Source organism: Pan troglodytes, chromosome X (genome assembly GCF_028858775.2).
Source record: "Pan troglodytes isolate AG18354 chromosome X, NHGRI_mPanTro3-v2.0_pri, whole genome shotgun sequence".
NCBI classification, from domain to species: Eukaryota; Metazoa; Chordata; class Mammalia; order Primates; family Hominidae; genus Pan; species Pan troglodytes.
The window spans coordinates 25,290,975-25,305,942 of record NC_072421.2 but is presented as its reverse complement, the minus strand read 5'-3'; the positions used below and the strand labels follow the sequence as shown (position 1 = coordinate 25,305,942).

The 14,968-nt window shown below is 39.7% G+C and overlaps 1 protein-coding gene across 10 annotated transcripts in view; it reads right to left on the bottom strand.

Annotated features, from left to right (window-relative positions):
• POLA1 (DNA polymerase alpha 1, catalytic subunit) overlaps positions 1-14,968 on the bottom strand; it is a 301,623-nt gene that overhangs the window by 270,688 nt on the left and 15,967 nt on the right. For 8 of the 10 annotated variants that reach the window (XM_016943107.4, XM_054676577.2, XM_063803912.1 and 5 more), the window contains 9 exons: positions 11,716-11,831; positions 11,182-11,244; positions 9,932-10,024; positions 9,415-9,502; positions 8,895-9,096; positions 8,623-8,801; positions 3,118-3,230; positions 1,934-2,050; positions 335-409 (listed from right to left, as the gene is read on the bottom strand). In XM_016943107.4, the coding sequence (XP_016798596.1) occupies positions 335-409; positions 1,934-2,050; positions 3,118-3,230; positions 8,623-8,801; positions 8,895-9,096; positions 9,415-9,502; positions 9,932-10,024; positions 11,182-11,244; positions 11,716-11,831 (1,046 nt within the window). The remainder of the gene's footprint in view (positions 1-334; positions 410-1,933; positions 2,051-3,117; positions 3,231-8,622; positions 8,802-8,894; positions 9,097-9,414; positions 9,503-9,931; positions 10,025-11,181; positions 11,245-11,715; positions 11,832-14,968) is intronic. The other 2 variants (XM_063803909.1, XM_063803910.1) reach the window with 1 other exon arrangement.

Genomic DNA, 14,968 nt, shown 5'->3' with positions numbered 1-14,968 from the left:
CTCACCTTTCCACTGCTCATAAGGGACACTTCAACAGACTAATGATGTCCAACTCCATCATGTGGCATTCATTCCACTTGACAAACAGTCGTGCTGTTTCAACTTATTTATTTAAAGATGCATACTCAAAAGCAGAGAAAGGCAGTGTAACCTGTAGTCTATATACTTAAATTAATTTTATCCATTTCAATTATTCATTACTATAAATCCACCTCAATGAACTGTGGGCTTGAGAAGCCCTGCCAATACTCGTAACTGAAAGTCAGTTGAAAGTTCAAAAACAGAAAAATGTCATTCTCAAGCAAAACCCAGTAATTTTCTTTGTTTGACTTACCGAGTATTTAACTTCCAAGTACTCAGATTTTTCTGGAACATCAGGTATCTCAAAAGCATAGTTCTTTTCCACTGGCTGGGTAAGTAGATATTTTAAAAAATCCTTAAGACAAAAACTTCACAAACTAACCAGTATTACAATACATGCTCTTGTATTTAATCATCAAGAATCCTTATGGAACACAAAGGTAAATGAAGCCAAAAAGGTACCCTTTCCTCTTTCAATTGGAACTAAAACAACCAGTGTCAAAATGCTAAAAGGACTCATCTTGGACACTACAGAACTCAGAAATATTTGCATGCAAGAGGGGCAATAAAAATTTAAAATTTTTTACAATGTTAATGCATTAAATGATTTGCTACTATTTGATATTAAGCAACTCCATCTTGCTAGATTAATAATTAGCATTATAATTATAGCTTATATTTACTGAGTGTTGGCTATCTGGCAAGGACTGCTCTCATCATCTAATATGAATTAATGGATTTAACCCTTCTGGCAACTCTTGAAATAGGGCCCTATTTCTCAGATGAAGAAACAGGCATAAAGAAGTCATTCGGCTGGGCACGGTGGCTCACGCCTGTTATCTGAGCACTTTGGGAGGCCGAGGCGGGCGGATCACTTGAGGTCTGGAGTTCAAGACCAGCCTGGCCAACATGGTGAAACTCCAGCTCTACTAAAAATACAAAAAAAATTAGCTGGGCATTGTGGCGGGTGCCTGTAATCCCAGCTACTCAGGAGGCTGAGGCAGGAGAATTGCTTAAACCCAGGAGGTGGAGGTTGCAGTGAGCCAAGATCGCACCACTGCACTCCAACCTGGGCAACAGAGCAAGACTCCATCTCAAAAAAAAAAAAAAAAGTAGTCATTCAGCACTTGTCCAAGTTACATGCTAGTAAGTAATAGGGCTAGGACTTAAACCACAAGCAGTCCGGCCTCAGCACCTAAGCTCTTCACCAGTATATCACAATTGCTTCTAGAATTATAAAGACTCGACCCATCAGCGGCAATTCAAAACTCAAATAGTTAATACTGTTAGCCTTATCTTCAGTAACTCAATCCTTCCTGCGATCATTATTAATAGCCAGTATTTTGAGCAGGCTATAGCCCCCACGATTATGGCCAAAGGCATCAATATCTCACTAAAATCAAGACAATTTATCATAACTAGCACATGAACCAGAGATTTTCATTCTATCAGACTGTATCATAGTCCCTGATTTTTAAAAATAAAACCTTACTTAACTTTCTAACCAAAACATCTTGGCAACAACTAATATAAACGAGATCAGAGCAGTTTCTTCTGCACTTGGGAATGAGAGCACAAGACATGTTGCAAGCACCAGAGGCAATTAATTTGCTATGGATTGTCTTTCTATTCAAATTAATAAACATTATTTTATAAGCAGTTTAAAGAGAAAGAAAAAATATTTTTGCAAATCTAATATACTGTTTTTACATTCATACCTATGAAATTTCCATTCAATAAATTATAGCTGCACAGAAGGCATTTTACACAAAGAAAATATGCAATAACTATTTGCTAAATCAGAAAATAAACAACAAACAGAGCTGGAAAAAAATCATCGCCAAATACAAACCTTAGACTTGAACTTCATAATTTTATATTTTGTTGCTATTTTCTCATCAAATTCCTCATAAACATCCTTCATTGAAATTGGAGTTCCTGTTTCTTTCCCCGTATTTAGATCAATTTTCTGTTATCCCAGAGAAGGGGACAGAGGGGAAAAAAAAGTATCTGTACATAAATGATCTTCTCAACCACCAAAAATCCAAGTCTATATCAATTTTCATCCTCACCCATTTAAACATTTAATAGCAGTCTTACAGATAAGTTCAAAGATACAAACAGACCCAAAAAATGTACTAAACCAAATGCCCAATTCCTCCCAATGGCATCATAAAAAACAAATCAGCGATAAAGATGATCAAGTCTACAAAATGGAAGAATAAGTGTTGTAAATCCTGACCAAGAGACTCCACAGTTCAACTGACATAGGGAGGGGCTGAGAGGGAAATGGGGATGTTAAGTCCCAATAAAAAAGGAGAAGCAGACTGAGCGCAGTGGCTCATGCCTGTAATCCCAGCACTTTGGGAGGCCAAGGCGGGCAGATCACAAGGTCAGGAGTTTGAGACCAGCCTGACCAACATGGTGAAACCCTGTATCTACTAAAAATACAAAAATTAGCTCAGTGTGGTGGCGGGCGCCTGTAATCCCAGCTACTCGGGAGGCTGAGGCAGGAAAACTGTTTGAACCCAGAAGGCGGAGGTTGCAGTGAGCCGAGATTGTGCCATTGCACTCCAGCCTGGGCAACAGGGCTAGGCTCCGTCTCAATAAAGAAAAAAAAAGAAGCAAATAGAATTGAACTTGTTAATAAATGGCAATGGAGGGAATATCACTGCTGCCTATGCAGCAAAACCATGAAAACTGGGCCAAATGCCATGTCACATTTTAGAGACTTATAGTTCCAACCCTGATTATTATGGAAATGAGGAGTGAGAGAAAGAAAGCATTATATACTAAATCTCAGAAACTTTTATACTCTAACTAGTTGAAAAACTGAGTTCTACTTTATTTTTTCTACTTTTCCCAACCTCTAATAGAATTGCTGACAATCAGTGGTCACCAGGCAAGCAGCAAGAAAGAAGCATCAGGATTGTAGAGAATTTGTAGCCCTATTGAAAGAGAGAGAGCTGGCTGCAAAACACAGAATGTGTGGCAGATACAACGACTGAGAACTAAAAGCTAATCACTAATGTTTACCATTTCACGGGGAAGGAAGTAAAGTGTTCGCTCGATATTTTTCACCATGACACAACAGCTCACATGGGTCTCGGCTGATTCAATCCAAACTTTCCCAAACAGAAATACCACACCTGAAAGAATAAGTGAAAATCACGAGAAAAGAAACATTTCAATTTCACCTAATTAAAGGAACAATATAGATGCTCACTGAATGTGTCCACACATTTATACCTTCATGATAACTCATTTTGACAGCAAATATATCCATTTCCCACTCCCCAAGACCAGTTCTTTACTCAGTACTGATGCCATACTACACTAACACAATGATACAGTGTATGACCACTGGGAGGACAGGGGACAGAATGATTCTCTAACTTGCATAAACACTTTCCCCACAACCAGGATTATGCAGATTAAGAGAAACAAAACAGGCCGAGCACAGTGGCTCATGCCTGTGATCCCAGCACTTCGGAAGGCCGAGGTGGGCAGATCGCTTGAGCTCAGGAGTTTGAGACCAGCCTGGTCAACACAGCAAAACCCTGTCTCAAGAAAAAAAAAAGAGAAACAAACATAAGGAAAGTATTTTCCAACAAATCTCATAATTAAGCCTCTTGTGAGATTACAGATCTGAGAATATAATTCTAATTTTTTAGCGCTTGTATTTACCTATAAAAACCAATATTCATGTATCAGGATAACTAGTGCATCAGTGTTTTTCTATATGTAAAACTGTGTTTACAAAAAACATAATTTACTTCTTATTTCTTATTCCATATAATAATAAATACCTCACAATAGGGACTACTATTATCTTCTATTTCACCTTTTCTACCTCACAGCTACTTAGGACATCTAACTAGGTAGTGTTTATAATGTTCCTTTCTATTCTATTTCAGTAATTTAAGTAATGAATACCATAAAGTAAAACCACACCTTTTTAGACATCAAATCATTGTTTATGAAAATTGGCCACGAAGAACAGACTGCAAACATTTGTTAGTCAACCCAGGAGATGGTCACTGTGCAAAATCCTGGGCTCCATGAATAATTAGACAGCAGTAATCAACAAAGCCACTCAACACAGCCACTTATCTGAGACACTAAGAAAATTCTGGTACATGCAAAGGCTACTGTTCACAAGGTCAATTAACCCAGTTTCAAAGACTACTCATCAGTGACTCCTTTTTTCACACATCCTGGTAGAAATAAGACGATCTAAGAATTTTCATTTCTGCAGATGATTAAAATTCTTACAAGAGTTGTGAGACTTTCAGCTTGAGGGGGTAACGGAGGGTGGATGGGGAGGGAGAGGGAAGGAAGGACTATGGGAAGATTAAGAAAGAAAAAAAATCACAGTAACTCAGAAAATTAAAAGTCATCCTCACAACAGTTAAAGATGGAAAAACAAAATGCTATGCAAAGAAAAATAAAGACCCTAATATTGGATTCAAAGATTCAAATAAGCTCATTTTACTGTCAAACTAATATCACACTTCATGCAACACATTTGACACTGTTTATGCCTCATTTGACACAAAAAAGATCATGGTAAACAAAGATCACATTCCCCCCAAAGTTACTAGCTGAAACCAGGTGCAGTCAGGATTATTCAACCTTGAAAAAGTCATAATGAAGACAGGATATCTTCCCATATGCAAAGAGTAAGATTCTTTTCATAATTATGGAGCATTCAGCAACAACTGACTTACTTAGAATCTGTTAGAAAGTGAGAAACAATAACAGGGTCTTTTGGAGTACTTCATTTTTATTAGCAGCATTGATTTCACCAAAGCTCAGTGATCATTACCTGCTATCACAATGAAAGTGTTCAACACTCTGAGATTAAAGGAGTTTTTTTAAGCTATCTTATTTAACCCGTTGGCATCAATAACAGAGAAGATGTGCCATAGGAGAGAACACAACTTGAGAAGTACCACGGAACCAGAACAGCAGAGTGGACTGAGGGTGAGAAGCCCAAGCTTCTACCACTAAAGAGCTATTATATCTTTCAGAGCCTCAGTTTCTTAAGTGCATAACTAGACTAGATGATCTCTGAGGCCTTCTCCAGCACCAGAAATTTCATTCTGCCTTAGCATTTGGATGACAGATCAATAACAAATTAGTATCTCTTTCAATTGCAAAATATTTTCCAATATTGGTTGAAAAAGCCTATCCATGACTATGGTCAGTACCAGGAATTCAACACCATCATATATCATAAACTGGTTGCTTTGCAAATATAACTGTGCTTCAATGCTTCAATCTTCCAACACTTGTCACTACAGACCAGCACTAGTTGAAATAAATTTCTGTGATGATGGAATTGTTGTTTCTGAGCCATCCAATATGGTAGCTACTAGCCACAGTTGCTATTGAACACCTGAAATGTGGCTAGTGACTGAGAAAATAAATTTTAATTTGTATTGCATTTTAATTAATTTAAATGTAAAGAGCTACAAGTGGCTGGTGGCTACCACAGTGGACAATGCAGTTCTAGATCCTTACCCTGCAAAACAATGCTCTGTTCACTAAGAGTATCAACCAGTAAACGAAATGTAGAAATAACCAACTCATTTTCAAATAAGAAAGAAAGAAGGTTGTTGCTTCTTAAGGTTCTAATCCTTGGCAACTGACGCTGGCAATATGAAGCTTTATGGATGTATTTACTTTGTGGGGTTGTGGGGGAGTGGGGAACCATTTGCTTTTGTGTTACGCATTCTCATACCCCACAAAGCTACAAGGCATTAAGATGCAAACTCAGGAATAGTAGCAAATGCAACACTAGTCTCTGAAATTTTTCACCTGCATCTACAGGACTGTCAGTCACTGTGCAGTTTATTTCAACAACTATTTATTAAACACCTACTATGTGCAAGGCATTGCTGCTGGATACTGGAAATAAAAGATCCCAGCCCTCCAGGAGCTTACAGGCTTTGTGGCAAAGAAAAACACAGACTCAGTTCATTTCAAAATAATAGGACAAACGCTACAGTGGGAAAGGCTATGATGTAGTCACAAGGAGAAAGGGCTCCTAGACCCGTCTGGAGGTTTAGGTACACTCCCAGGAGATAACATCTGGGCTGAGGAGGAATGAGTCAGATGAGCACATTCCAATCAGACAAAAAACAAGGAGTAAAGGAACACAGGTATAAAGAGCAGAAAAGTACATACAGAGAATTATTTCTAGGGAACAAAATTCATAGACAGCAGCCATCAGAAGCCTTGCTAAGCAGTTTGGACTTTATGTTGTAGGCAGTAGCCACTGAGGATTTTTTTTTTTTAATGACGACTGACATGGTCAGAATTGCCCTTCTGATCAGTCCCTCTAGCAGTGATGTGGAAGACGATAGCTAAGAGATCAATTAGGAGGCTGGTGCAATTGTTTCAGTGGGCAAGAAGGGATCAGGGTGGTAGATATGAGGAAAAAGAGAAGGTAAGTTGTCCACTTTCGGCAGAGAAAACTAACCAGACTTGGAAAGGAAAGTGAGGAAAAGGAGGGAATCAAGGATGGCTCCCAGGTTTCTGGTTTTGGTGGGACCATTAACCAAGATAGGGAATGAAATGCAGCATTGAGCAGATGCAGCAAAGCACAGGGAGTAATACTGGGATAGCCAGGCCAGTGTGCTGCCCAGCTCCAGGGAGCACCAGTCACACTGCTGTGCTCCGGGAAAGCCACGTGAAAATGGTATTCCCTGAGGTTGTACAATGGGGCAGCCCTGGGTTTCAGCAATGGATGGGAAATCATCTGCTTAGCCTCATGTAATCATACTTGCCAGATTTCCAGCAGAGTAACAAAATAGTCAAAGAGGTGAGGGGGTATAATGAAATCATTTTGTCCTAGCTAAAGTAAATTAAGATATCATTTCTAAAATTGATTATATCTTTTCCTAAGAAACTAACACATGGCAGTGTGCTACTCAAGTGGCTCAAGAGTTTATATATATTTGATAAGCTGAAGCATATTAATGCTTCTGACCGTCCCCACCCCTGCCAGAGATCATTAACATTTTTCCAGTTAAAGTCAATGCCTGGTTATCTTTAAGGTAAATGTGGCCTTCAATTTACTCACACGCTTGCTTTGCTGACATCTAGGTACTCCCTCTCTTTTCACTAGATACAGCCTCCAGGAAACCGCTTTGAAAAATACACTATTTGCATGTACCACAGATCCAAAAAGGATCTAAATAAAGACAACTCTGTTTAAGAGTGCATACTGTATTTAACATTAATCTGACAGATCTTGCAATGCACAGTCCCACAATGAAGACGGGCTCAAAGAGGCACAAAAGAATACTGAACAGCCTCCGGGCTTTTTGTGAGTCAAGAATTCACAGTATTAGCTCATTAAGATGACCTAGAAATCATCCTTGATTCCTCCTTTCTGTCACCTCCCCCATCCAATCCATTAACAAGTTTGTGTCAAAAGACATGTCAAATGCCTTTACTTCTCTCCTCTCCAGCCACCAAGGTCCAAGTAACTAGCAGCCCTGCCCTGGATTGACTGATCTCCAGGGCTTCCACACTTCCCCATTACCCCACACCAGCCCATCCCTCCACATGTGTGTGTGCACACGCACACATGCACCACAGTGCTTATTCTCTACACAAACCACTGTTCCTGTTAAAATGTAAACCCAATTACGTGACCACCACCCCCTGTACTTAAAACCCTCCAATGCCACCCCATTGCTCTTAGAAGATTCAAACTCCTTAACGAGGCTTTCAAAGTCCTACATTATCTGGCCTTTGTCTTTATCTCCAGCTTCATTTTATACCAATCTTGTCACTTGATTACTACGCTACAACCACACAGGCCTCCTCCTTCCTCTCTCTAGGCCTTTGCTAGTACTTGGCTCGTTAAGCTGAAATGCCCTTTCATCAGCTCTGCAAATACCTCAAATCTCAGCCCAGTGGTCATTTCCTCAGACAGGCCTCCCCTGGCCATCGCCCAACTAATTTTCTTTACATCATTTATCAATTTATCTCATTTACTGCTAATGTGCCCCCACCCACTGCCACCCTCCTAGAACATAAGCTCCATTATAGTGCACGAATTTGTCCAGCTTATTCAACCCATCTCAGTGCCTAGCACACAATAGGCATTCAAATTTGCTGAAGAAACAGACAAATTAATGACTGATTCCCTTTAAATTAAAGTGCATTCCTGTAACTTCAGACACATCAATAGTGAACTACAAACACACATTCCAAAACCATATGTAACTGATTTTTGGAATAAGCATCTTTAAGGATTATTCGCACCATAGCTCCTCTCCATCAGGGTGGCGCATTCACTTTACAATGAATGAGTGTCGCTCTCTTACAATACATGTTAAGTGAGGGCAGGGCCTGACCTGAGCTAATTACAGTCACTCAAGTATTTAAGGATAAAGAAAAAAAAACAGAAATAAACTGATTAAATAAAAAGACAAAACACACAAAAAGAAACAAAAAATAAAATATTTAAGGGAAAAGTCCTACTCTGAGTTAAAGGCATATAGTTACCTTATATATGATTACCTGGTTGGTTGTACTGATCCTCATAAGCATCCAACCAATAAAAGTGGAATACTTGTTCCTCATCTGCCCCTTTTACCAATGGGAGGTGACTGGAATCCACTTGAACTTCTTGCACTGAGAAACTGCTATCACCTTCTTGATCAATGTCCCAACAAGAGACATCCGGGAGAAAACTTCCTCTGCAGAAATCACATTTTCAAAAACCTTTCAAAATCCAACAGAAAAATTGTGGTCCTATTTGCCACAATAGAAAAGTCATAAAATGCTCTTACAAGTAGGACATGGTCCCTTTCCCAGAATCCGCCTCTTGTTTCACTTCCTCTGCTGGCTCACTCTCTTGGTCCCAAGCCTTGGCAGCCATAGGCTCCAGGTCCACCTCTTCAACTTCCATGGGCTCATCAAAGTCACCATCTTCAAACTCCATTGCCCCTGACTCCTGCTCTTCTTCTGTACTCTCGACCTGTACATCATCGCCTGTAGGCATCATCACACATTCTTGTCATGTGTTAGTGCGATGACACAAAGGCACACAAAGGCACACAAAGGCGCACAAAGGCTTATCCAACACTAAAATAGCAGCCTGTCCCTTTTCTATACTATGTTTGCATTTCTCTTTAATCTCCAAATTGGGTGTTTTTAACTTTTACTGAAATTTTTATGAATTCAAATCTTCACATTTAAACTTGCCATCACAACACCTTCAAAATCTCCTCTACCTCCTCCATCACAGGGCCTCCATTTTTGACAGAAACCACTCAACACTCTTGCAATTCTGCCTGACATCACACTTACCAGCAAATTCAGCACGTTTAAGAGGAACAGGAGTTAATGGAGGCTCCTTTCTGGAGACAGGGGAAGCAATTTTTCCTGAAGGAACTGCCTGTAAACGTTTTTAAATATTTAGTCAGTTAGACCTACATACTAAAAATATGCAACTGTCCTACCCTGACCAAAGATAATGACAGTTCCCTTTTATAAAAAGATTTTATGTATTATTAATGTAACAGCTTCAATTATTTTACTGTTACCTAGGTTTACAAAAAAATACTTGCTTCTGGGAGGAAAATTATTGCATTTACCACAGTTGTAATACCTATAATAAACACACACTAGTTACTGCAAATTTACTATGAAAAAGGCAGGCACATGCTATTTTTGAAATACATGAAACTATAAATTGAACGGGAGTCCTAATTTAAAACAAAAATCAAAAACAAATGTAAAGGTATTTCCCTCATACAGAAAAGCAACAAAATAAGTTTAAAGCAATACTATAAATCAAGATTGAAGGTATCTCTACACACTTTACCGTGGCGGTGTGCACAGAGAAAGGATTCGGTGAAGCTCCAATGGATCTTTTCTTCTTCAGTATCATTACAGGTGGTGGAGTTATTTGAGGTGTCTAAAAGGAAAGGTAAGACATATTCACTGCCATGCTTGGTTTACCACAGACAGAAAAAGTATACTTCTTCACTCATTGAAGCCCAATAAGCAAAGCTTTCTTTTCTTTCCCTTTCCCCCTCCCCCCTCCCATCGATGTCATGTACTGTGGTTACTATAGCAACAATACTATAGAAATCACAAGAAAACTAAAATAGATATTAAATCTACCCCCTCCCAAATTTTTTCTTCTTAAAATTTAACATACTTTCACTGACCCTTTGAGAATATTACATTTAAAAATTGTCAAGATAAAACTACATGGTGTTGTTGTTAAGTCATTTTAATCAATGGTCACTTTAAAAGAAGTACACTTCTAAATGAGAGCGTAGTCTTTATGGGAAATGGCCAAATCTCAAATTCACAATGCAGCTAATCCTGTTTGAGTTCTATCAGGGATAGTTCACTCACTCTTCCTTCATTCCCACTCAGAATTCAAGACAAGGCTCTTATACCTGATGGTTCAGATTGACAGGCTTCAATCTATTTAGGGAACATACACCACAGCAACTGAACACAAGCAGTGAGCACTCACAGAACTGACTCCTGGGTATATTCTTACTACTTCAAACACACACCCACACATCCCTATCTACATAATCACACAGCTCTAACAGCTGGAAATACCTAAAATGGTGGGATAAAACCAATCTGAAGGGGGTTTCTTTGTTTTTTGGTGGGGGGTTTTTTGTTGGCGTCCTTACATTTTAAAAAATTCTGTCAACAGGCCGGGCACAGTGGCTCACGCCTGTAATCCCAGCACTTTGGGAGGCCAAGACAGGCGGATCACGAGGTAAGGAGTTCGAGACCAGCCTGGCCAACATAGTGAAACCTAGTCTCTAGTAAAAATACAAAATATTAGCCGGGCATGGTGGCAGGTGCCTGTATTCCTAGCTACTCGGGAGGCTGAGGCAGGAATCAGGGAAGAGGAACCTGGGAATCAGAGGTTGCAACGAGCCAAGATCGCACCACTGCACACCAGCCTGGGCAACAGTGCAAGCTACTGTTTCAAAAAAAAAAGAAAAAAAATTCTGGCAATAGTCTGTTTTGTATAATTACTAGAATGTTTCTTCAGTCTATGTCCTCTGCATATTTTACAACTCCTGGAGATTCATTTACCTCAGTGTTAAGATCCTGTAGAATGTCACCTAGCAGATCATCCTTGGACAAGTCTACAGCTTTCTGGAAATGATAAAGAAAGGTAACATGAGAAAGCCTTGCACTTAAAATGTCTCACCAAAACTACACACATGTATATGAAAGGAAAGACCTAGCCAGTTAGTCCTTGCCTCTTCATACCTCACTCTCTGAGTGCTCATCTACATTCACAGATTTTAACAACCACCTGTGTATATAGCATTCCTACATCTATAGCTCCCATCCTCTACTTTCGCCCTTAATCCATGATCTTCCTGCTACTCACTAAAATTAAACACACTCTCAATTCAGCTTTTCTGTTCAATTCTCTTTTCCATTTCGCAAGTTCCAACCACTGAGGTGCCTTAATTCACTTAGAAATCCACATCCAACTTAGTGAGTGAAATTGGAAAAATGTTACTCAAATATATACAGAGCACCTGTTATCTGTATAATCAAATATTAAATTCACCTCACAAAGGAAAATACAAAAAATAAGGAAACCATGAAACTCACATCTGCAGTTTTCTTTCCAGCACAAGCAATGAACATTGACTTAATGTTGTTCGGTTTTGTCACTGCGAGCTTCTTTACATTCCTCTTGTCTTTGTTGCGTGCTTTACCATCTTTTCCTATTGGAATATGAATTATTTAGAAACATGCATCAGCAAAAATCAAAATGGAAAACTAAAAGCCTAGTCACTTGATCTCTATTGGGAAGAAAAATGTTAAGAATTAAAAATACATCATGCCTGTATTCCCAGCACTTTGGGAGGCCAAGGCGGGAGGATCACGAGATCAGGAGATCGAGACCATCCTGGCTAACACAGTGAAACCCTGTCCCTACTAAAATACAAAAAATTAGTCGGGCATGGTGGTGGGCGCCTGCAGTCCCAGCTACTCCAGAGGCTGAGGCAGGAGAATGGTGTGAACCCAGAAGGTGGAGCTTGCAGTGAGCCAAGATCACGCCACTGCACTCCAGCCTGGGCGACAGAGCGAGACTCCATCTCAAAAAACAAAACAAAACAAAACTATGAGATTCTATACAAGGTATGTAGGAAAAAATATTTTAAATGAGTTTAATTCAAGAAAACATGGGCCAAATGTTTTTATAGAAACTAATGAAATACCAGTTAAGTATCAGCATAAGTGTGACTGCTTAACTGCTATTGTTAATGTGAATAAAAAGCTTTTTAAAAAAGTGAGAATTTGGGTTTGTTTTCCCCACAGAAATAAAAAGATAAAGCTAATCTTGAACCAAGAAATTAGCCTAGTAGCCTTCATGAGATCATCTCTTTAGCTGTATACTGAATCTGATAGGAAAATTTAACTGTGAAGAAACGGGATTACCAATTATGATATGGTGGCATCCTAATTTCCATTTTATGAGAAACAGCAACCAGATACACAGTATGTCATTATCAACACTAAACAGCACAGAGACATCTGCTCATTAAAGAACAACTTTTGCCGGCCGGGTGCGGTGGCTCACGCCTGTAATCCCAAAACTTTAAAAGACCGAGGCGGGTGGATCACGAGATCAGGAAATCGATACCATCCTGGCCAACATGGTGAAACCCCATCTCTACTAAAATACAAAAAATTAGCCAGGCGTGGTTGCCACATGCCTGTAATCCCAGCTACTCGAGAGGCTGAGGCAGGGAAATCGCTTGAACCCCGGAGGCGAGATTGCAGTGAGCTGGGATCGCGCCACTGCACTCCAGCCTGGCAACAGAGCAAGACTCTGTCTCAAAAAAAAAAAAAAAAAAAACAAAACTTTTGCCATATGTTTTCTCTTACGGCCATGTGTAAATCACCTACAAACTTTTCTAATACCGTCAATTTTACTCTCGCTTTCTGATTCATCCCAGAATAGTCCTGATCTCAAAAAAAAGCCAACAATGAATAATTGAAAGAATGTGGTAGGCCAGGCGCGGTGGCTCACGCCTGTAATCCCAGCACTTTGGGAGGCCGAGGCAGGCAGATCACGAGGTCAGGAGTTCGAGACCAGCCTGACCAACATGCTGAAACCCTGTCTCTACTAAAAATACAAAAATTAGCCAGGCATGGTGGCGCATGCCTGTAATCCCAGCTACTCAGGAGGCTGGGGCAGGAGAATCGCTTGAACCCGGGAGGCAGAGGTTGCAGTGAGCCGAGATCATGCCATTGCACTCCAGCGCTCCAGCCTGGGCAACAGAGCAAGACTCTGTCTCAAAATAAAAAAATAAAAAAAATTAGAATGTGGTAGTGGCATACAAATAGACCAAATGAAACAGAACATAAAGTCCAGAATAAGACCCAATTACTTATGGAAATTTAATATATAATGAAGGTGGCATCCCATATCACTAAGGAAAAGATGGACTTTATTAAGTAGTGTTGGCTAGCCATTTGTAAAGAAGTAAACCAGTATAAACAACAAATGGATCACAAATCAAAATTTTTAAAAATGAAACCTTACAAAAACCTTTTAAAAAGCAATTCCTTTGCAATTTGGGTCCAGTGAAAATCTTTCTATGACTCAGAATCCACTTGCAAGAAAAAAAAATGATAAATTCAATTACACCAGAATTGGTGTAAAAAGAAAAACCAAGAAAAAAGAAAACCAAGTTAAAAGAAAAATGAATAAAAAATTTGTGCAATATGTATCACAGATAAAGGACCAATTTCCCTGACAAAGAACTTTTAAAAACTTAAAAGATAAAAAGCCCAAAAGGAAAGCAGGCAGTAAACACAAACATATATAAATAGTTACGTTTTATGAAAAGATGATCAATTTCATATATAAAAGAAATGCATATGAGGCTGGGCATGGTGGCTCACGTCTGTAATCCCAACACTTTGGGAGGCCACGAGGCGGGCGGAATACGAGGTCAGGAGTTCGAGACCAGCCTGGCCAACATAGTGAAACCCCATCTCTACTAAAAATACAATAATTAGCCGGGCATGGTGGCACACACCTGTAGTCCCAACTACTTGGGAGGCTGAGGCAGGAGAATCGCTTGAAACCAGGAGGCGGAAGTTGCAATGACCTGAGACCGCACCACTGCACTCCTGCCTGGGTGACAAAGTGAGACTCAGTCTCAAAAACAAACAAACAAAAAAAAATGCAAATGAAAACCACACTGAAATGCCACTTCTCACATATCAGAGTGGCAAAAATTCAAAAGCTTGAAAACACTGTTAGTAAGGCTGTAGAGAAACAGACATTCATACATTGTTCATGAGAGTGTAAAATGGGACAGCTCCTATAAAGAATAGGCAATAGCTAATAAAATTTTATGTGTAGTGGGCTGGGCGTGGTGGCTCACGCCTGTAATCCCAGCACTTTGGGAGGCCAAGGCGGGTGGATCATCTCAGGACAGGAGCTCGAGACCAGCCTGGCCAACATGGTGAAACCCCGTCTCTACTAAAAATACAAAAATTAGCTGGGTGTGGTGGCAGGCACCTGTAATCCCAGCTACTCAGGAGGCTGAGGCAGAAGAATCACTTGAACTCAGGAGGCAGAGGTTGCAATGAGCCGAGATCGCGCCATTGTACTCCAGCTTAGGCAACGAGCAAAACTCCATCTCAAAAAAAAAAAATTTATGCGTAGCTACTCTTTGAGCCAGCAATCCCACTTCTGGGAATTTTCTCTGAGGAAAACGCCATATGCACAGAGTTATTGGATGTGGCATTATAATAGCAAATTACTCAAAATAATCTAAATGTCCTTCCAAGGAAACCATTTGAATAAACATTGTGCAATTCCTATCATGGAATACTATGC